This window comes from Ochotona princeps, chromosome 7 (assembly GCF_030435755.1).
Source record: "Ochotona princeps isolate mOchPri1 chromosome 7, mOchPri1.hap1, whole genome shotgun sequence".
Lineage (NCBI taxonomy): Eukaryota > Metazoa > Chordata > Mammalia > Lagomorpha > Ochotonidae > Ochotona > Ochotona princeps.
The window spans coordinates 80,794,039-80,814,904 of record NC_080838.1 but is presented as its reverse complement, the minus strand read 5'-3'; the positions used below and the strand labels follow the sequence as shown (position 1 = coordinate 80,814,904).

Sequence of the window (20,866 nt, the reverse complement as noted above, 5' to 3'; positions counted from 1 at the left end):
GATTCGGCCATCAGCACCGACGCCCGTGAGCCCCGGCAGATGGTGCCAGGATGTGGAGGACTGCTAGTGACATCATGAGCGGCAGCAGGGCCCACGGGGCTGGGCGGCAGGGCCCACGGGGCTGGGCGGCGCCCTGGGCTGGGCGGCAGGGCCCACGGGGCTGGGCGGCGCCCTGGGCTGGGCGGCAGGGCCCACGGGGCTGGGCGGCGCCCTGGGCTGGGCGGTAGGGCCCACGGGGCTGGGCGGCGCCCTGGGCTGGGCGGCAGGGCCCACGGGGCTGGGCAGCGGCTTCAGCCCTTCCTTCATGGGAATGACCAGCTGCCGGCTGACAGCTGCCACAGTACTGACCTGAAAAGCTGTTACCACGGGGATCTCCCTGGGGGACAGAAAGTTGGACTTCTTGGGGGCAGGTGCTTAGTGGAGAGGCTAAGTCCCTGCTTGGCACACCCTCTTGCTCTGGCAGAGTGCCCGTGTTCGAGCCCTGGCTGCAGCTCCTGACCCACAGACCCTGGCAGGCAGCAGATGGCCAGCCTGGGTGGATGGGATGGCCAGACTTCCTTCCTTCTCCCACACTCCTCAGAATGGGGTTTAGGAGCTATGGAGGGGGGGGCACAGGCTGAGGGGATGGAGGTTGAAAGAGGTGCACTTTGAGAGGAGTTCTTGGGTAAAATGGTGATTGCATCGCTACGTAAGGTATTCCTAACAAAGAGATGCAGTGGAAAAAGCTGGAATGTTCTCATTGCAAACAGGCAGACCCTGTGAGGCAAGGTGCATCTGCCAGCCAGCGCCCCAGGGGACTCTCACATGGCCCATCACCACCTGATATGGCACTCAGGGCACACACACAGTTTTGTCTTAAAACAAACAAACAAAAAGTCCTCTTGCCTACAGCCCAGTCCTGACCTGCTCTCTCTCCTCTTCCTCACCAACGGGCTCCAGTGGAGATCTCGGACTCGGTGGCCCCAGCGCCGCTGCTCAAGGAGGTTGCCAAGCGGTTCTCCACCCCTGACGCCACCCCCGTGGCCACTGAGCCAGCCTGGCTGGCCCTGGCCAAGAGGAAAGCCAAGGCCTGGAGCGACTGTCCACAGATCATCAAGTAGAGCGGCCCCAGGCTCCGTGCTCTCCCGTGTGTGTGTGTGTGTGTGTGTGTGTGTGTGTGTGTGTGTCACGGAAGCCTGCAACTCGGCCAGGAAACGCAGTGTATCTCCTAGGCCTAGAATTGTGGTCGGGGCAAGACTGGTGGTATTTATCCTGAAGGGCAACCACACATCCCAGGAACTCATGGCCTCGAGCGCCACCTGCTTCTCCGGAAGATTCCATCTGGTGGCACCTGCGCCATGCACAGCGTGTCTTTTTGCCAACCTCGCAGTAGTCTCCAACTGTCTGCTCCTGCCTTTCCTACCCAAGACCCTCATCGCCCATGGTCTCAGGCTGCCCATGCTCACACTGACGGAAGCAGGGTTGTGCATGGGCATGCCCGAAAGGCCCATGCTCCTAGGGGCAGTGCCTAGTGGAACCTCAAGGTCCTGGCTGCCCTAGCTGCCTTTGGCCTGGACTCAACTGCCCCCTTGCTGAAGCTGTCCCCACGCTGAGGCATGGCCCTGCTGGGCATGTGAAACTGGTGGCCCTGGGGCTCCTGGAGCTCTGAATGTGGCAAAGTTAGGGAATTCTGCCTCGGAGCCGCAAGCTCTCCTCCCATCTCCAGGACCCCCCACACCCCATCTGCTGCACTGGTGTTCAGGTGGGGGCTCCATGCCAGCCCTAGAACCCAAAGATGACATCTGTGCTGTGACCTGGTGTCAGGCCTGGAAGTGGGGGAGGGAGCCTTCTTCACTCCCAGCAGGCAAAGTCCTGGACCCACCTCAACAGCAGCCTCGGCTCATGCACTGGGACTGGCTGCAGGGAAGATCAAAGTCGCCTTTGTGCTAAGGACCTCTGGTGGAAGCTTGGTTAATACTAAGAGTCAAATGTTGAACAGCACCTCTCATGTTGAGCATTCACCTTGCTACCTTTAAAAACACCTCAGAGACGTGAGTGGCCTTGTCGTCGTCATACCTGAGCAACCAAGGAGGGACTTGGCAAGGGAAAAGCCACACACGGGCACCGGTCCCCCTCAACGGAGCGGCCGCTCCCTGCCTTGCTGGTGCCGTGTGTGCCGCGGCAGAGCCCCTGGTCTCAGGGCAGGTGTGTGGCCAAGCCCATGTGTGTCTGCCGAGCAGCCATTACTTCTTCATGCAGAGTGCTATCTTCTGTCACTCACCTCCAAGGAAGGTGACAGCACAGCAAGCACGCAGCACCACATTCATTCCAGAAGCACCTGCAGCAGCCCGCGGGCCGGGCTTGGGCGTATGACCTGGACCCGGCATCACTGTCTTACTGTAGGAGGAAGCAGTGCACGGACGTTCTGCCACGTGTGTCTCCCTCCGGTGTGCATTTCTCTTGGGGACGGCCCCCATCAGCCCCAGGGATGTCGTCACTTGCTACGCAGAGCCCAGGGGCTTTGCATGGGGTCCTGGGATAGCAGGGACCAGGCACGCATTAGCACACAGGCGTCCACTCTGTGCTGGCAGGGACCCCATGGGACCCACGGGCAGGGCTTACCCACTCCATGCTGACCCCAACCTCATGGGACCCACACACATGGGCTATGTCTGCTCCGTGTGGGCTGGAACCACGCAAGACGCCATGCTGACCTTGACCTCACAGGACCCACATGTGGAGTATGTGCTCTGCTGGCCTAGCCCGTGGGGCCCAGGCGCGGGTGCACTGCTCCTTGCCGGCTGGGACCCAACAGTCGGGGGGGGGGGGAATGGAACTGAAACATGCTCAGATGTGGTACTTTTGACACCCATGCACTTAATACATCTCGGAGAGCTTCGTGGAAAACGTGTATCATGAGCAAACTGTGCCTGGATTTCAAACTGATTTGCACCAGCACGTCTCAGTTCCATTTCCAGGGAGGTTCTGAAGTGCCCTCGAGCCTCAGATTGTCATTCTGCATCGGTTTTTAGAAGAGTGGGAGGGGGAAGGGCAGCCGCGGGACTTCCGGCACTTCTGAAGGGTCCTGTTTACCATTTCATTTAAAATTCACTCCAGATTTGCACTAAATACCAACAAAGTGTTATTTTTCTTTCTTCATGTTGCAGTCTTTTCTGAGCAACAAATGATGGGAAAGTCTAAAAACATCCTAGTTCATTTTTGTTTTTAATGAATAACTGCTATGTTAAACACACTGTTTGTTTTTTAATTTTAAACATACACTGTCCTGGCAAGGTTAGCTGATCAAGCTCTCTGTTCACTTAGATAAAAACTAGAGTTTTTGTTTACTTTTTTAATTTTTCAAGTGCAATTGTTTCTTAGATAAGCTTTACTTCTAAATTATCCTTTTTGCCACTCTACAAATGTATAGTAAGTATTCAGTGTCTTTTGTGATGTCTAGTTTGCTTATTTTAAAGCAGAAACATTAGCTGCAAGTGTCTTGCAATATTTTTACCTACAATAAAATTAAGTAGGAAGTTAATGAAAATACTCTAGTGGGATTTTAGTATTATTCTGAGATTCTGGTTGTACAAAGTTTTAATGTAAATGTCCAGTACTTAAGGGAAAAGATCTTTCAATAAAAAATCTCCCACAGCTCCCTGGCACCGGTGGAACTGCCTTCTGCAGTGTGTGGTAGCCTTGCTGAGGGCCTCCAGTGGGCTCGGTGTGTGCCATGAGGGCAGCAGAGGGCGTTGTGGGGAGCTCTGTGGTCTATGTGCCATGAGAGCAGCAGGGGGCGTTGTGGGGAGCTCTGTGGTCTGTGTGCCATGAGGGCAGCAGGGGGCGTTGTGGGGCGCTCTGTGGTCTATATGCCGTGAGGGCAGCAGGGGGCGTTGTGGGGCACTCTGTGGTCTATGTGCCGTGAGAGCAGCAGGGGGCGTTGTGGGGCACTCTGTGGTCTATGTGCCATGAGGGCAGCAGGGGGCGTTGTGGGGCACTCTGTGGTCTATGTGCCATGAGAGCAGCATGGGGCATTGTGGGGCACTCTGTGGTCTATATGCTGTGAGAGCAGCAGAGGGCATTGTGGGGCACTCTGTGGTCTATGTGCCATGAGGGCAACTGGGGGCATTGTGGGGCACTCTGTGGTCTATGTGCTGTGAGAGCAGCAGGGGGCGTTGTGAGGCGCTCTGTGGTCTATATGCCATGAGAGCAGCAGGGGGCGCTGCAGGGGGCTCTCTGTGGTCTATGTGCCATGAGGGCAGCAGGGGGCGTTGCAGCGGGCGCTCTGTGGTCTAGGACAAGTTTCTCATTAGATATTCTGGAGAAAAACAAACACAACCTTTCAATCCTCAGCCCAGGTCCGGGGTGGCCCCTGCAGCCCTAGTCCAGTGCCCACCCACAGGCCTTCCAGCAGTACCCGCCACAGCTCCGTGGGAGGCAGCAGGCTGGCTCAGGGGACTGGGCTCTGCCATCCACAGGACCACCAGGCCTGAGTTTGGGTTCCTGCGTCTGCCTGGCCCAGTCCCAGACACTGCAGTCTACTGAGGAGTGAAAACAGTGGGTCGGAGCTCACTGTGTCTTTCTCTGCCTGTTAAATACATAGAGTTAGAAATGCAGTGATCAAGACAAACACTGTGTTTATGAAAGATCTTTAAGCAGTTAGTGAAAAAGACTCCATGATGGACGAAAATTAAACTTTTTAAAAGGAGATTTATTTATTTTGGGGCCTGGTGCGGTAAGTGGCTAAAATCCTCGCCTTGCATGCGCAGGAATCCCACATGGGTGTTAGTTCATATCCTGGCTGCTCCACTTCCCTTCCAGCTCTCTGCCATGGCCTAGGAAAACAGTAGAGGACGGCCCAAAGCCTTGGGACCCTGCGTGGAAGACACCGAAGAAGCTTCTGGCTCATGGCTTTGGATTAGCTCATTTTCGGCTGTTGTGGCCACTTAGGGAGTGAATCAGCGGATGGAAGATTTTTTTTTTTAAAGATTTATTTATTTTTATTGGAAAGGCAGATTTACAGAGAATGATCTTCCATCTGCTGATTAATTCCCAAAGCAGTCACAGCGGTTGGAGCTGAGATGATCCGAAGCCAGGAGCTTCTTCAGCGTATCACATGCAGGTGCAGGGTCCACAGGCTTTGGGCCGTTCTCGCCTGCTTTCCCAGGCCACAAGCAGGAAGCGGGAAGGGAAGGAGAGCAGCCAGGACATGAAGCAACACCCATATGGGATCCCAGCGCATGCAAGGTGAGGACTTTAGCCACTAGGCTAACGTGCCAGGCCCCCAAAACCCATTTTCAAGGACCAGGTCCACATGCCTGATTTGGTCTTTACCTCCAGCTGCAGGGCAGCTCTGCAGGGCGCTGGTCCTGTCCCAGGCCACTTAGGAGCATGACAGGAGCTCCAGGGCCCACATGGACAGGAAGGTCTGGGGAGCACTGGTCTGCAAGGTTGGGGAGGACCGGTCTCCAAATGCAGTTTCTCAAGGGAACTGTCCAGCACCCGGGTCTCGGTGGGAGCAGCCCCACCGCCCTCCAGCCCACAGGAAACACCTGCTATGGACTTTCTTGCGTGCCTTAGTGGTTGTGGAACGAGGAGCAAACACAGCCGTGAGAGCAGCAGGGGGCGTTGCAGGGGGCACTCTGTGGTCTATGTGCCATGAGGGCAGCAGGGGGCGTTGCAGGGGGCACTCTGTGGTCTATGTGCCATGAGGGCAGCAGGGGGCGTTGTGGGGCGCTCTGTGGTCTATGTGCCATGAGGGCAGCAGGGGGCATTGTGGGGCGCTCTGTGGTCTATGTGCCATGAGAGCAGCAGGGGGCGTTGTGGGGCACTCTGTGGTCTATGTGCCATGAGAGCAGCAGGGGGCATTGTGGGGCGCTCTGTGGTCTATGTGCCATGAGGGCAGCAGGGGGCATTGTGGGGCGCTCTGTGGTCTATGTGCCATGAGAGCAGCAGGGGGCGTTGTGGGGCACTCTGTGGTCTATGTGCCATGAGAGCAGCAGGGGGCGTTGTGGGGCACTCTGTGGTCTATGTGCCATGAGAGCAGCAGGGGGCGTTGTGGGGCACTCTGTGGTCTATGTGCCATGAGAGCAGCAGGGGGCATTGTGGGGCGCTCTGTGGTCTATGTGCCATGAGGGCAGCAGGGGGCGTTGTGGGGCACTCTGTGGTCTATGTGCCATGAGAGCAGCAGGGGGCATTGTGGGGTGCTCTGTGGTCTATGTGCCATGAGGGCAGCAGGGGGCGTTGTGGGGCACTCTGTGGTCTATGTGCCATGAGAGCAGCAGGGGGCGTTGTGGGGCACTCTGTGGTCTATGTGCCATGAGAGCAGCAGGGGGCATTGTGGGGTGCTCTGTGGTCTATGTGCCATGAGGGCAGCAGGGGGCGTTGTGGGGCACTCTGTGGTCTATGTGCCATGAGAGCAGCAGGGGGCATTGTGGGGTGCTCTGTGGTCTATGTGCCATGAGGGCAGCAGGGGGCGTTGCATTTTGACCTGGAAGACTGAACAGGGAGCACTTTGAACCAAGATGAGAGAAGTGAGCCAACCGGGACTGAGGCCAGCGCAGGGGAGCAGCACCCAGGGCTAACAGGGTCAGCCAGCACCGCGCTCTCCACGCAGATGCAACCTGCACCTTACACTGGGCGTGCACCTTGTTCTGTAGCTGCACCTTTGCTCACCTGGAAACACACCCCAGGGAGCCTGACCCAATGAGCAGTCCTCACCTTTCAAAACCTCTGCCCTGGGCTTACGGTGAGTAGGTCTGTTTATTCTCTTTCCCCAGGAGAGTGTCTAAAACACACGTACACATGCATCCGCATGCACACACACGTGCAGTACACGCACGCACACACACACACCGATGTGAGGAGTTTTTCAAAGTATGACCAGAGGACTATTCAGATCGACTTTCCCAAATCCAAAACATGTGGGTCACAGTATTACAGATTTCGAAGGCTTTTTTATGGATTGTGGAATATTTGCATAAACTTGTTTCTTCTAAGTAACTTTGTTTTTATTTATTTATCTGAAAGCAACAGCGATGGGGCTGGCACGGCGGCATAGTAGGTGAAGTCTCCACTCTGTGGTACCAGCATTCCCGTTTGGGCACTAGTTTGAGTCCTAACTACTCTGTCTCCATCCAGCTCCCTGATAACATGCCCGCGAAAGCAGTGGAGGACAGACCAAGTGCCTGGGCCGCAGTGCCCATGTGGGAGGCCTGCAAGACACTCCAGGCTTCTGGCTTTGGTCCAATCCAGCTCCAGCTGCTGCAGCCATTTTGGGGGAGTGAACCAACAGACGGAAGCTCTCAATCTCTCTCTCTAATGCTGCCTTTCAAGTAAAAATAAATCTTTAAAAAAAATATAAAAAGAGACAAGGATCTCATCTGTTGGTTCACCCCTGCCCAAATGCCTGCCCATGCCAGGGCCGCGACAGGATAAAGCCAGAGGCTACGAACACGGTCTGGGTCCCCACATGGTGGCAGGGACCCATGCCCTTGACCCATGCACCTGCCACTTCCCAGGATGTACCCTGGCAAGACACTGGAATCACAGCAGCAGGGTTTAGACCCGAGCCCAGGCACTGTTTTAACAAACTAAGAGATGGGCTGATTTCAGAGGCAGTCAAAGAGGGGTGGAGAGGCAGATCTTCCATCCATGTTTCACTCCCCACATGATTGCAACAGCCAGCCCTGAGCTGGGCTATAAAGCCAGGACTTTGGACCCGCATCGAGGCCTCCCGCACTGGCGATCTGGGCCATCTTCCCCTGCTTTCCTAGGTACAGTTCTGGTGAGCTGGATCAGAAGTGGAGCAGCTGGGACTTAAAACTCATGGCCATATCAGATCCCGGTGTCACATATGGGCTATGGCATACCCTGATGTGCCTCAACGCCAGCCCCGAACTGGAATTTTTGGAGCATTTCCAGTTTTGGAGTTTTGGACCTGTGTGTGAGTATGTGGAGACCACAGGCAGGAGACCTAACACAGGAGCAATTCCCAGAGAGCCCTGCACACTGCAGGCCATGCGCAGATGAGACATGTGGGTGCTGCTCTCGGGTGGAACAGGTGTGGGACCAGCAAGTGCAGGCCAGTCAGCGCTCCCCGCCTTCCTGGGTTGTGGGTCTCATCGGTCCAAGGACTCGCACCCACAGCAGTAAGGCAGGATTTCTGCCTTCAGTTGGCTGGCTCAAATGCTCACGCAAATCCCTCAGCAACATCCTCACAGAGGCCCTGGACATCATGTCTTCGCACTTGGTGAGTGTCCCTGCTGGCCCAGCCAGGCTAACACCTAAGACTCCCCATCACTGCTAGGAGAGCAATACTGTATCGCTAGGACTCAAGCTCTTTCTGAAAGCCCTGCTGCTCCTGTGCAAAGTAAAACATCACTGTTCTAGTCAAGGGTAGCAGACAAGTGTCTTAACCAAAATACTCTTTAATGAGCCCTCCCGACACCCTGGGATGGCAGAGCAGCTTCATACGCACCCAGAGCAGGCTGCCGGGCCGTGCCCATCATCCTTGGCCCTCCCCTGTGAGATCCAGACAGTACAGGAAATTGTTTCTGCACCCAATAACGAGCGACGAGTCCCAGACCACAGGCGAGGAGAAGACTTCTCCGGGAAGTTTGTACACATGTTGCAACTGCCCACTCTCGGACTCCAGGACCCACAGCTTGCCATCGGTGGATGCTGTCGCCAGCAGCGTCTCCCCGCGGACACGGAAAGCAAATGGCGTGGCGTACACGGGCGAGGTGGTTTTGAATTTCCATCGGAGGCTGCCCTGCACGCTGCAGCAGTAGATGAAGCAGTCATGGGAGCCGAAAAACACGTCCTGCTCTGATGCTGAGGGACAAGGGGAGGAGAAGACCGGTCCCCCGGCGGCGAACTGCCACGCCTGCGCAGGCACACAGAAGCACACAGAATTCAGCTTGCCTCATGCCAGCTGTGCTCCTCAAGATTAAAACTCCATGACAGTTTTGAACACAAACATCAGCTGTGGGCTGTGTGAACGGCACTTCTGTGTGGGTCCCAGGTCAAACAGGGTGGGCACTGTTACATAACTCACCACTATGTGCACTAAGTTCAAACCCATTTGAGAGCTGTTGTTAGTACATTCAGAGACACTGAGTTCAAAGATAAAACTGTGGAGTTGGAATCTAATTACAAACTGTATTATTGTAGTCTCCAAATAGGGAGATGGAAGCGCCGGAGCCCAAGGGTTAGAAAGTACAATGAGTTAGAGCCTTACGCCAGTCTGTCTGCCTGATGACAGACGCTGCCTGCCTAGTTCAAAGCCGAGACAGACTTGCTGCAGACACACCTCTGGTGAGGCCCTGCTTAAATACAGAGTCAGAACACTCTACCTGGGCTGGCCAAAATTACCTTGTTTTCCTACAGTTCACCCCAAAACACGGGGATAACAGCACTGACCTCTCCCCACGTCTCAGCTCGCTGACGGTGGGAATACATTGCATCTGCTTTGTAAGCAGGAACACTCCCTGAACCTCACCACACTTCATCTCCGGGCCGGCTCACGCTGCCCCTCTCCGAGGGCCCGAGGTTGGGCCTCACCCCTCTGCTCTGGACTCCAGCGTCCTGCTAGTGGACCCAGGGAGGGGCGGGTGATGGCTCGAGGACTTGGCAGGTCAGGTGGCCGCACTCTAGCTTGTCACAGAAATTTGGAGTGAGCAGATGCAAGATGTGTCTCTCTTTCTCTGTCAAATAAAACTAAAATAAGAACTTTTTGGTGGGCCCACCGTGATGGCATAGTGGTTAAAGTCCTTGCCTTGCATGCACTGGGATCCCATATGGGCGCCGGCTCCTATCCCTGTGGGCGGCCCCACTTCCCATCCAGCTCCCTGCTTGTGGCCTGGGAAAGCAGTCGAGGACGGCCCAAAGCCTTGGGGCCCTGCACCCACCTGCGAGACCTGAAGAGCTCCTGGCTCCTGGTTTGGGATTGGCTCAGCTCCAGCCATTGAGGCTGCTTGGGGAGTGAACCATCAGATGGAAGATCTTCCTCTCTGTCTCTCCTCCTCTCTGTATATCTGACTTTCCAATAAAAATAAATAAATCTTAAAAAAAAAATTTTTGGGAAAAGGATTGCCAAAGGCTAAATGCTGTGGTACAGCGGCAGGAGCCACCTCCTGCTCCGTGACTTGGGCCCCTGGCACCTGTGAAGACGTGGATGAAGGTCTTGGCTGTGGCCTGAGTGCGCTGGCTGCCGCAGGCAGCTGGGGAGTGAACCAGCAGTGGAAAATGGATCTCCATGTATCTGTGTGAGTCTGCATCTTTCAAATGATTCACCACAAAGTAACTGTCAGAACAAAAGCGGCCGCAGGGCAGTGAAGGATGGGCATTCACAGAGAAGCTTCCAGAACCCCTGTAGTAGTCAGTGGGCACACAGCCAGGCATATGGCAGACTCTGCCACAGATGACAGTCACTGGTGCGTATCCTGGGACATGTGACTTCCAGTGAAAGCCGTGACCATGTGTCAGAGGGAGCCTCCTGGCCAGGGGAGCAGAGCTTGGGACCTGCACTACACAAAGCCGTGGCTGCACAGACATCGGTTTCTCCTATTGGCCAGCAGGGATTTCTGGAAACCTTTACGCCCTAAATCGTGTTCTAATAAAACTGGCTGACACGTGGTAAAACTTCCAGACTTGGGGAAGGTGGCGGCAGTACGGCAGGGCTTGAATAGCGGCCCTCCACACACCCATCCCCGTGGCAACTTGAGTGACGCTGCAGACATCACCTGGGCTATGGCCCCGGTGCGCTGGCAGAGCAGCGGGTGCCCCTTGTCCCTGCACGCTCATCCCAGGGCAGCCTTACCTGCTCGCCTGTGTGAGTGAAGCCCAGCAGCCGCCCGTCCACGCAGCCGATGCAGACGTACCCGAGGCAGCAGCGGGGGGATGAGAAGAGGGGCTTCCCACAGCAGCGTCTCCAGACCACGTCCCCAGCAGCCTGTGGCGGACGACAAGCCACCCACAGCACTGAGCCCCAGTCTCTGCCTCGGTTCCTCTTCACCCAGCATATCTGTTAGTCTCCCGGAGCAGGGCGACAGCGTCACAGCCTGAGCTGTGATGGTGGGACGTGCGAGGGCACCCCAGACACATGGCCACCAAGCCAACAGCACAGAAAGTGGACGGGGGCAGGCGCTGTGGCCTAGGAGGTAGGCTGCTTGTGCAGGAACAGCATCCCAGCCGCTCCACTCTCAACCAGCTCCCTGGGAAGCGCTTTGGCCTCCACGTCCTTGTGTGGAACCGGAAGTCCCTGGCTTCCAGCCCTAGCCCCCTCTGTCCCTCCCATTCGCGGTAACACTGCTTCCACAAAACAAACAAAATACAAGATCTATCCTTATAATGGACAGTGACATTTTTGGTAAATAAATTTCTGACTAAAAAAAAAACCATAGGGCCCGGCGGCATGGCCTAGTGGCTAAAGTCCTCACCTTGAAAGCCCCGGGATCCCATATGGGCGCCGGTTCTAATCCCGGCAGCTCTACTTCCCATCCAGCTCCCTGCTTGTGGCCTGGGAAAGCAGTCGAGGACAGCCCAATGCATTGGGACACTGCACCCGTGTGGGAGACCCGGAAGAGGTTCCTGGTTCCCGGCATCGGATTGGCGTGCATTGGCCTGTTGCGGCTCACTTGGGGAGTGAATCATTGGACGGAAGATCTTCCTCTCTGTCTCTCCTCCTCTGTGTATATCTGGCTGTAATAAAATGAATAAATCTTTAAAAAAAAAAAACCATAAATCACTCAGCCAAGAACAATAATTTTCTCACCCTTTCTAGACCTCTTGTCAATCATTTGTAACAAATTCTGGGCTTTTATTGTGGCATCCCATATGGGTGCCAGTTCATGTCCTGGCTGCTCCCTGCTCATGGTCTGGGTAGGTGGGCCCCTGGCACCTGCACTGGAGACCTAAAGGAGGCTCCTGGCTTTGGGCTGGCACAGCCTGGCCAGTGTGGCTGGCTGGAGAGTGAGCCAGCAGATGAAGACCCATCTCTGCTTTCTCTCTGGAACTCTTTCAAATAAGTAAGGAAATCAAGAAGAAAAAAAAATCTGTTCAGGGATATATGGACTACAACTGGTAACTAAACTTTTAAAATTCAAAGCCAAAGGGAGGCAATAAAATCAGCAGGTATCATCTATGCGTACAGGATTTACAGCCAATAAATGTCCTCCCAGTGTCGCAAAATACACGTGATGTGGCATCAGGCTCAGGCAGGGAGAGGAGAAGACAGCGCCTCCACATTGCAACTTCCACACACACTTCTTCTTCTGCAAACAAGAACAGCAAATGAGGTTTTCGTTGGCGGTTGACACACCCCTGTGTCCCACCCTCCCGGCACATGTTCACTGCGGGGTGACGGGCGCGGCTGCTGTGCAGTCAGGTCAGAAGATGACCAGGGTCAGACTGGAGCCAGCCCTGTGCACACGGGGAGGGTGAGCATGCATGCTTACAGAGGGCGGAGCTCACCAAAGTATTATTCCTATAATAATATTCCTATTATGAACATAAACTGTCTTCTCCATCGTGGAAGATTACATGGACCCAGTTCTGCCCCACACTGCTGCAGGGGTGGACATGCTGGTGCATGAGCCTTTACGGGGCTAGGTTTCTAGACAAGTCTGCTGGGTCCAACCTGCCCTTGGAGGCCTGCCCGGCTGCAGCCACCCGCCACTCCCCCTCGCGCTCTCGTCCAGCACTGCCTCCTCTCGGCCTCACAGAGGCCTGCTTCCCTCCTCTGCTGTATCATTTACTTCCAATTATTACTTATCTCTTCTCTGGGAACCTATGTTTTCATTTCCCTTGTTTTTCTCAGTCTTTTACACTTTTCTTTTTAATTTGCATTTGTTCTTTATTTCTACTTACACACAGGAATGAGGCTTTACCCTTTTTCACATTACTGAAAATTTTTGTGTAAATAAAACCTTAACATTTCTCATTAAATATTTTCCCCTGTGGTGATTCTTTTTAATACTGTTGGGATAGTTCTAAAATCTGTACTTTCTAGATCTGAGTAGCAAACTTCCTGTGGTAAATTTGGAAAAGAAATTTAAACCACCTGAAGACTTTAAGACTTTCTAAGCCCCCTGTTCTTTCCACCTGCCAGGGTCCCTGTCCTCCGGGGCAGGGTGAGAGGGTGACGCGGCGATGCTTACGTCAATGTCCAGAGCGTACGCATGCCAGTCATGGGAGCCAACGTAGATGAGCCCCGTGCACGGGTCCAGGGCTGCGGAGCTCTTCACAGCATCCCCCGTCGTAAACACCCAGTACTGTTCTCCGCTGTTGCTTTTCAGAACATAAACTAATCCATCATAACAGCCTGGGATAGGGGAAAGCCACACATACAAGATGACACTTAGTGAGACTGCTGGAAAACAATCCACAAGCCTAAATCACAGCCACTCAGGTGCTCTCCCCACGGCCAGTGCCTGCTCAGACTTCATTGATGGAAAGCAGAAGCTGGACGTAGTCACCTGAGCAAGATACCCAGCAGTGGTCTCACAGAGCTAGAAGTACCACCGCCAAGCACACAATGGGGCCTTCCGGGGCGGTCGGGCTCAGACCAGCCCAGCGCCCACCTCCTGACAGATGCACGGGTAGACTGCGGGTGTGGCTGGGCCTCAGTCACTCTCCAGCAGGATGTGCCCATAAGCGTTCCAGTGACAGTACACGTCCAACGCGTGGAAAGTACGTGAGAAATGCTGACCCTGCCAGTCAGCAGTGTCACTGTAACCTCCACTGTGTGTCAGGTGCTAGCAGAAGTCAGCTCACCATCAATTAACTCCTTTCAATGCCTATGGCAACTCAAGTGCCACTGTAAGTAACCACGCGTTCTAGATGGGATTTACTAAGCACACCTATGCACGGAATCAGATACTGAATCTGAAAGCCCAGAGCCTGTGCACTTCACTAAAACATTTCTCCCAAACTGCTGTTATAGATAAAATAGGGCAAGAGCCACAACTTAGCCGGGGACATTTGGCCTGGCAGTTAAAACTCTAGATGGAACCCTGCATCCCATACTAGGGAACGCCTGGGCTTGAGTCCTGATTCTGCCACCGACTCTGATGTTTGAGCAACGCAGACCCCGAGAGAGCAGGGAACAGCTCAAGGTGCTGGGTCCCCATCCCACCTTCACCTTACATGAACCAAGCTCCCAGCTCTCAGCTCCAAGCTTTGGCTTTTGGGGGTTTGGGGAGTGAACCCGTGACAAGGGCTCTGTGAGTAGTCAAATTGTAGAGTTCCCAAGTGCATAACAGAGGAAGTAGAATTTGAGGGCAGCAGCTGAGTGCAATTCCACTGGACTCCACTCTGAAAACAGCTCTGTTATCTGTGGCCAGAGCCGCTGCAGCCCACTTGAGGCCCAACCTCTGAGATTCTTCCTATTCTATGTTTTTTCTGGCAGTACCTGCTTGGCAGTAAGACAGCAGTGACCAGCTTGGCGACAGCAGAACTGTGCCCTATGGCGTAATGCATCCCAGGACGCAGCTGGGTACAAGAGAAATGCCTTTCAGCTTAATCTAATTGCAAAAGAAAATACAGAACAAGTCTTTGAGACCTTAGGTCAGGCCTAGATTTCTTAGATACTTCATAAAAAGCATAATCCATCAAAACAAAATTTGAACTTGATTGAAATTAAGAACTTCTGTTCAGAACATGCTATGCTAAGAGAATGGAAAACCAACCAACAGAGCGGTTGCAAACATGCAGAGTCCATATCCAATAAAGGATTTACATGCTGGGATCTAAGTAGAGAAATACATTACTAGCTTACAATGCAAGGGGCTTTGTTGGACAGACCCCACCAGCACATAAAGTGGCTAGGGGAAGAACACAAGAGTGGGACCAGGATGAGACCTCAGCCGGGACCCCTCTGTCCCTTAACGAGACCGAGTGGATACGGGCAGTCGACTCACCCACCACTGCCTCTAGGCCTGCCAGTATACCAAAGGATACACAAGCAGCAGTTTTGTTGAGCCCTTTCAAAAAAGCTGTACTGCAGTTTTTAAACTCTAATACTCTTCCTTTCCAAAGTGGAGAATCCACTTCTCATTCCTTTGAGTTGGGCTGAACTTACTGGTACATCAGTACCAAACAGAATAAAGCAAAAATGACAGTACAAGTTGAGTTCCTTAATTTGACCTCTGAAATGCTCCGAACGCTGAAAGCTGAGGGCCAAAAAAACAGCACTAATGACAACTCCACACCTGACTTCATGTGCCAGGTCCCAGCCAGAACATGGCGCACTCAGAATCCTGCAAGAAATGACCTTCAGGCTACGTGTACGGTGCATATGGGAAGAAATGAATTTCATACAGACTTGGGTCCCATCTCCAAGATCTCATGATACATGTGACAATATTTTGAAATATGACAAGCAAACCCTGAAATCACAACCCTTTGCTATCCATGAGGTTTGGGGAAGGGATACTCAATCTGTACCCAGCCTTGGACTCTGGATCACAGAAGGTACTATGCCCCCCACCTCTCTCAGCTCACCCACCAGAGGCCCCTGTGCAAGAAGTGGAAGCTGCCTCCAGGACGCCACCCAGTGCCAAGGCTTCCACCACTGCCAGCCACGGGCAGGCACAGGGCCACCCAGAGCTAGGCTTCCCAGCCCACACTGGCCTTCAGATGGCTGCAGCCACAGTGGGACCTTGGCCAGCAAAGCCACTCCTGACTCTGGCCCACAGGGACCCAGACACGATGTTCCTCGAGGGCCCTGGCGTCTGGGATCCTGTGTAAGGCAGCAACCTGTCTCAGTGATACTCCCACATTACCGATGAGGAAAGCTCGGCCACTTGCTGAAGGCCCTGGAGCTATGGCAGTTCCAGAGCCAGGGTCACGTCCAGGGCTGGGGCCTGGAGGCCCAAGCTCATAGCACAGATGCTCCTTGACAGAGACCAAACCCGCCAGAGGTAGGTTGTTCCACACAGTTTGGTCCTACCAGTGTAAGCACATGTTAATCTGACCTCTAGTGTAGTGTAGTGTAGTGTAGTGTAATTCTAGAGATTTCAAATTCAGAAGCTCACCCACTATCACGAAGTTCCCACACTTGGACACGCACGCTGAGGATTCGATTCGGTCTCCCAGGACCTGCTCCCATCTCACCTTCCCAGAGTGCAGGTCGATGGCCTGCATTCTACAGGAGTGGGAGCCGATGTACACGGTGGCAGGTGACAGTCCCGCGGCTGTGGCCACAACCAGGGGCGACGCGTCCACACATTTGCCTGTGTCTGACCTCCACCTCACAGGCAACTCCGCTTTCACAGCCACTGGCACAGGCTTCCCCTTGGTTCGAGAAACTTCGGTAACACATGGTGCATCTCTGGACTCGTCAGCGGGAGCTGGGGGCTCTAAGGTCCTCGACTGCTGAGCATCCATCTGAGAAACAACCCCGTGCCAGGCAGAAGGGCAAGGTCCCAGCGCGGCCCATGACTCCGCTGTGTTCAGCCCCAGAACCTGACTCCCCCTGCTCAGGGCAACGCAGACAACGCCCCTGGGCTTGCTGGCTGAAGGCGAGGCACCGTCCTCCCGTGAGGACTCACTGGAAGCTTCCTCCTGCCCTGAGTCACCGCGCTTCCTCTTCGGGGCGGAGCTCCTACTGCAGGCTGCCACACGCCCAGCTGGAAATGCCGCGTGGAGGATGTGGTGGTAGATGTCCAACAGGGAACTGCCCAGGATGAGCTCCAGGAGCCCCGGCACTGGGGCCCCGACGAGCAGCTCAAGCTCCCCAAGGAGCCGGATGGACTTCAAGGAGTCGCCGCCGCTGCTCAGGAAGTGTGACTCCTCAGGGACCGGGGCAAGATCTCCCGAGACCCCCAGGACAGACTGCAGAGCAGAGAAGGGAGAACGGTGACATCAGTGCCTAGATGAGAATACACGACACTTCTCAGAGCGACACACCTACACCAGGAACACAGGGAGACACAGCACCCAGAACTGGGACAGCCCAGGTGAAGCCGCCACCTTGGATGCCCGCATCCCTGTCAGAATGCCTGGTTAGAGGCCCGGCTGTCCCCTGCAGATCCACGTGGTGTTATGGCACAGTCTGTTCTATTTAGCATGACCTTCTCTTGGCCTGACAGGTTTCACTACAGCCCGCTAGTCCTTAAACAAAAGTCACAACCAGAAAGGACTTGTCTTCTTGTGCCTCTGGTGACAGACTACCCCTGCCCCCAAACACTCAGGGGAGCTTACTTTAACATCAGTAGAAAACTCTGCATTTGTCCACCTGAGCAAGAATCTCGGAGCATGCCCCACATCCGGGACCTGGGGTGGGTGGGAAACTGGGTGGGGCTTCTCCTTCAATATCCCCCTTTACCTCAGATACATGAAGGAAACAATATGGAAATAATAGTCTTACCCACTTTCCTATAGCCCTTGAACCTTTTTACCCTAATTAACTATGTAAAGACTGTCAAAAATATAATAAAAATGTATTATGAAAAAAATAAATACCTACTCCTAAAAAAAAAATGAGGGAATGAATCTTAAAAAACTGCATTTGTTTTAATACCAACTAAGTAAACAGAGCTGTCCTCATATCTAGGCAGTAAGGACAGCCTTAGCGAATGCTAGCAGGCTTACTAGGATGCTCTCATCCTCTACAATGAACTCTTGAGAAGAATAAATTAGTATCTTAAAAGGTATACCTTCCACAAATACTGTAATTTTCCCCAAAGTTCTTCTTCTCCACTTAGTTTATTCTCAGGTTTCAAACTTATGTAGCTTAAGTATATCTTGTTTAACTCAGACACATCCACTTTGCCTTAATATGAAAGAGAAAATAGCAAACGGTTTTCAAGAACATTTGAAAGTTCACCTCCAAGCTTCCGCACTTCATGAAGCCTGTAGGGAGTCTGTCATGAGCAGCCACTTGAAGACAGCCACTGTGACGCTAACCGAGAACACCGCAGGCAGAGGACGGCGGCGCGGGGCAGGGCTCCACGTGGACACAGCACCCTGCACAGGCTGAGCCTGGCTCCCTGCTGATGCTCCTGGGACACAGCGGCAGCAGAGGATGGCCCCAGGGTTTGGAACTCTGTTACCAACATGCAAGACGAGAGCGAGTGGCTGGCTCTTGGCTTCAGTTTGGATCCAGCACGACCACTGTGCCTATGTGGGGAGTGAACCAACAGGTGGGAGAAGATCCCTCTCCCTGCCCCGTCACTCTGCCTTTCAAACGAATTCATCAGGACCCAGCACAATGGCTCAGCCGCTTAATCCTTTTCTCATATGTGCTGGGATCTCAAATGGGCGCCAGTTCATGTCCCGGCAGCTCCACTTCCCATCCAGCTCCCTGCCTGTGGCCTGGGAAAGCAATCGAGGACGGCCCAAAGCCTTGGGACCCTGCACCTGCATGGGGACCCAGAGGAGGCTCCTGGCTCTTGGGTTTGGGTTGGCTCAGCTCCGACTATTGCAGGCACTTGGGGAATGAACCAGTGGACAGATCTTCCTCTCTGTAAATCTGCCTTTCCAATAAAAACAAGTCTTAAAAATGAATTAATCTAAAAAAATGGATGTTACTTGTTGATGAAAGAATGACTCCATTCTACATTTTGAAGTGTCTATTAAGTGAAGCTGAAATTGGGAAGGCCACCAGTGGTGACTAAGCACACGAGTCCATCTTGAAGGTAGTTCTCGACAGAACTTCTACTCTCCCACCACAAGGCCTCACTGCATGTGCCTCCTGGGAGGCAGTGTGGGCGTCCCTACTCGACACAGGGTACTGGGGCTATGTGGGATGGTGGCTCAGGAGGCAAGCAGCACGTGCATTAGGCCCTGCACAGGCAGCCACCGCAGAATCTTCCGAGGGGCTCAAGAGAACAACGGACACAGAGAAATCCACCTCTTTGGGGCTAGCACTGTGGAGTGGTGGGTAATGCCACCGCCTACAACACTGGCATCCCATGTGGGCTCCAGATCACATCCCTCTGCTCCACTTCTGATCCAGCTCCCTGCTAATGCTCCTGGGAAAGCAGCAGAGGTTGGCCCCAGTACTTGGGGCTCCTGGCTCCAAGCTTTGGAATGGCCCAGATCTGGCCATGGGGCAGTGAATCAGTGGACAGATCTCTCTTTCCCTGTCTCTATTTCTCTCCCTTCTAACTTTAATAAATAAGCCTTTCAAGACTTGCACTTCATTTCCTACTTGGCTTGGGAGCTCCTCCACCCTTGCCCTCCGGGGTGCCATCAGCAGGACCTGGGTTCTCCGGCCTCTGGCCTCAGGCTGACCCCCACGGCTTCCCTGGGCCCCACTGCACACATACGCTCATGTGCAACTGCACAAGCCACCTCACAGAAATCTCCCATACCATCCAGTGTTCGGCTCCTCTGGAGAGCCCTTATATCACCACCCAGCAAGGTGACGCAGAGCAGTCACCTCCCACCCACAGGCTGTACAGAAGATAAAGTGAGTTCATCATACAGAGCAACTCCCACAGGCTCGGCCACGATGAATGCCAGCATCACCTCCCACGTTGATGAGGCGCACGACCGCGACACCAGCTAGGAACGGAGCTGCCTTACCATGAGATGTGAGCGGCAGCGAGTCAACCGGCACGAGCTGGTCAGGGACTGCGTGGCTTGGGAGGCGCTGCTGCAGCTCCTCCAAGACGTGTTCCTTTACTGACGCCCCCTGGGACACCACGAAGAGAACCAGCTTCTCCTGATTACACATCACTGCGCAGGACTCCACTTGCTCGAGTCCTTCAGCAGCCTGAGAAAGATGGTACAAGGCGCTGATGAGAACGCTTAAACACCAACTCCCTTAACGCTCACATTGTCGCTGCTGAAATCACAGCTGAATCACATTTTGGAATATACCAGAATTAAAAAAAAAAAAAAAAAAACACTAAAAACTACTTGTTACTGTGACCAGCACACAGAGCTCTTAATATTTCCAAACTCAATTTATCTTCACAGATGCCCACGTCCACTCTGTCACTGATGTAGAATACAAGGTGGCTGCTTGGCCACATTCCACACGAGTAGCTGCGTCCGATTCCCAGCTGCAGCTCCTGCGTCCAGCTTCCTGACACTGCAGACCTGGGCAGGCAGCTGGGATGACTCAAGTAACAGCTCCTCGGCCACCCACAAGGGCCACCTGGCCCAACTCCAGCCTCTGTGGGCATCTGGGAGTTAACAGATAAACAGAAGAGCACCTCTCTACTTCTCAAATAATTAAAAAAGGAAAAGGAAAGGAAAAGAAACCCATCCCCTTATACTAGGAATAAGGAACTACCTATGCATTTTACTGTAATTTATACTAGGAATAAGGAACTACCTATGCATGCACTGAACTACCTATGCATTTTACTGTAATTCATCACTAACAAAATGGACTCCATGTTTGGTATACGCTTGCAATGGGGGAATCTCAACTGAACTTGAGCTGTGGTTATGCAACAAGGTGGAGGAATCCACCATGGTGGGAGGGTTTGGGCAGGGGTGGGAGAACCCAAGTATCTATGTAACTGTGTCACATAATACAATGTAATTAATGAAGTTAAATAATAAATAATTAAAAAAAAAAAACGTCCTAGGGAACTGAGCTGCCAGAGCACTGTGAACAGAACACAGAGGCCTCAGTCTCTAATATATACATTAATAGATAATTAGTATTTAAGCAGTTCTACCTGTTGCACAAGTTCAATGTTAAGACGCTTGCCGTGACGTTTGATCTGACCATCCTTTCGTCCCAAGAAAAATATCTCTCCGTCTTTCACAGTCACGAAGTCTCCCGTGGCCCTCATGGTGCCGAGTGGGACTGTAGTCTCATCATCGAGAAAACACACTCTGTGTCGGCCGCCTTCCCGAGACATAAACACCGACGCCAAAAACCCGTGAGAAATGTGGCAGAACGCCCGAGCAAAAGCATCTC

General features: G+C 53.5%; 2 protein-coding genes across 11 annotated transcripts in view; one reads left to right on the top strand and one right to left on the bottom strand.

Annotated features, from left to right (window-relative positions):
* CRACD (capping protein inhibiting regulator of actin dynamics) overlaps positions 1-1,846 on the top strand; it is a 196,883-nt gene extending 195,037 nt beyond the window's left edge. For all 6 annotated transcript variants that reach the window (XM_058667279.1, XM_058667278.1, XM_058667277.1 and 3 more), the window contains one exon: positions 940-1,846. In XM_058667279.1, the coding sequence (XP_058523262.1) occupies positions 940-1,100 (161 nt within the window). In that variant the 3' untranslated portion in view covers positions 1,101-1,846. The remainder of the gene's footprint in view (positions 1-939) is intronic.
* Positions 1,847-8,095: 6,249 nt separating this feature from the next.
* The window catches only part of AASDH (aminoadipate-semialdehyde dehydrogenase), a 32,977-nt gene continuing 20,206 nt past the window's right edge, over positions 8,096-20,866 (bottom strand). For 2 of the 5 annotated variants that reach the window (XM_004590907.3, XM_058667269.1), the window contains 8 exons: positions 20,622-20,794; positions 19,513-19,702; positions 17,640-17,755; positions 16,017-16,815; positions 13,140-13,303; positions 12,132-12,254; positions 10,802-10,933; positions 8,097-8,866 (listed from right to left, as the gene is read on the bottom strand). In XM_004590907.3, the coding sequence (XP_004590964.2) occupies positions 8,486-8,866; positions 10,802-10,933; positions 12,132-12,254; positions 13,140-13,303; positions 16,017-16,815; positions 17,640-17,755; positions 19,513-19,702; positions 20,622-20,794 (2,078 nt within the window). In that variant the 3' untranslated portion in view covers positions 8,097-8,485. Of the gene's footprint in view, positions 8,867-10,801; positions 10,934-11,779; positions 12,255-13,083; positions 13,304-16,016; positions 16,816-17,639; positions 17,756-19,512; positions 19,703-20,621; positions 20,795-20,866 lie in introns of those variants that run through there. The other 3 variants (XM_058667267.1, XR_009245862.1, XM_058667268.1) reach the window with 3 other exon arrangements.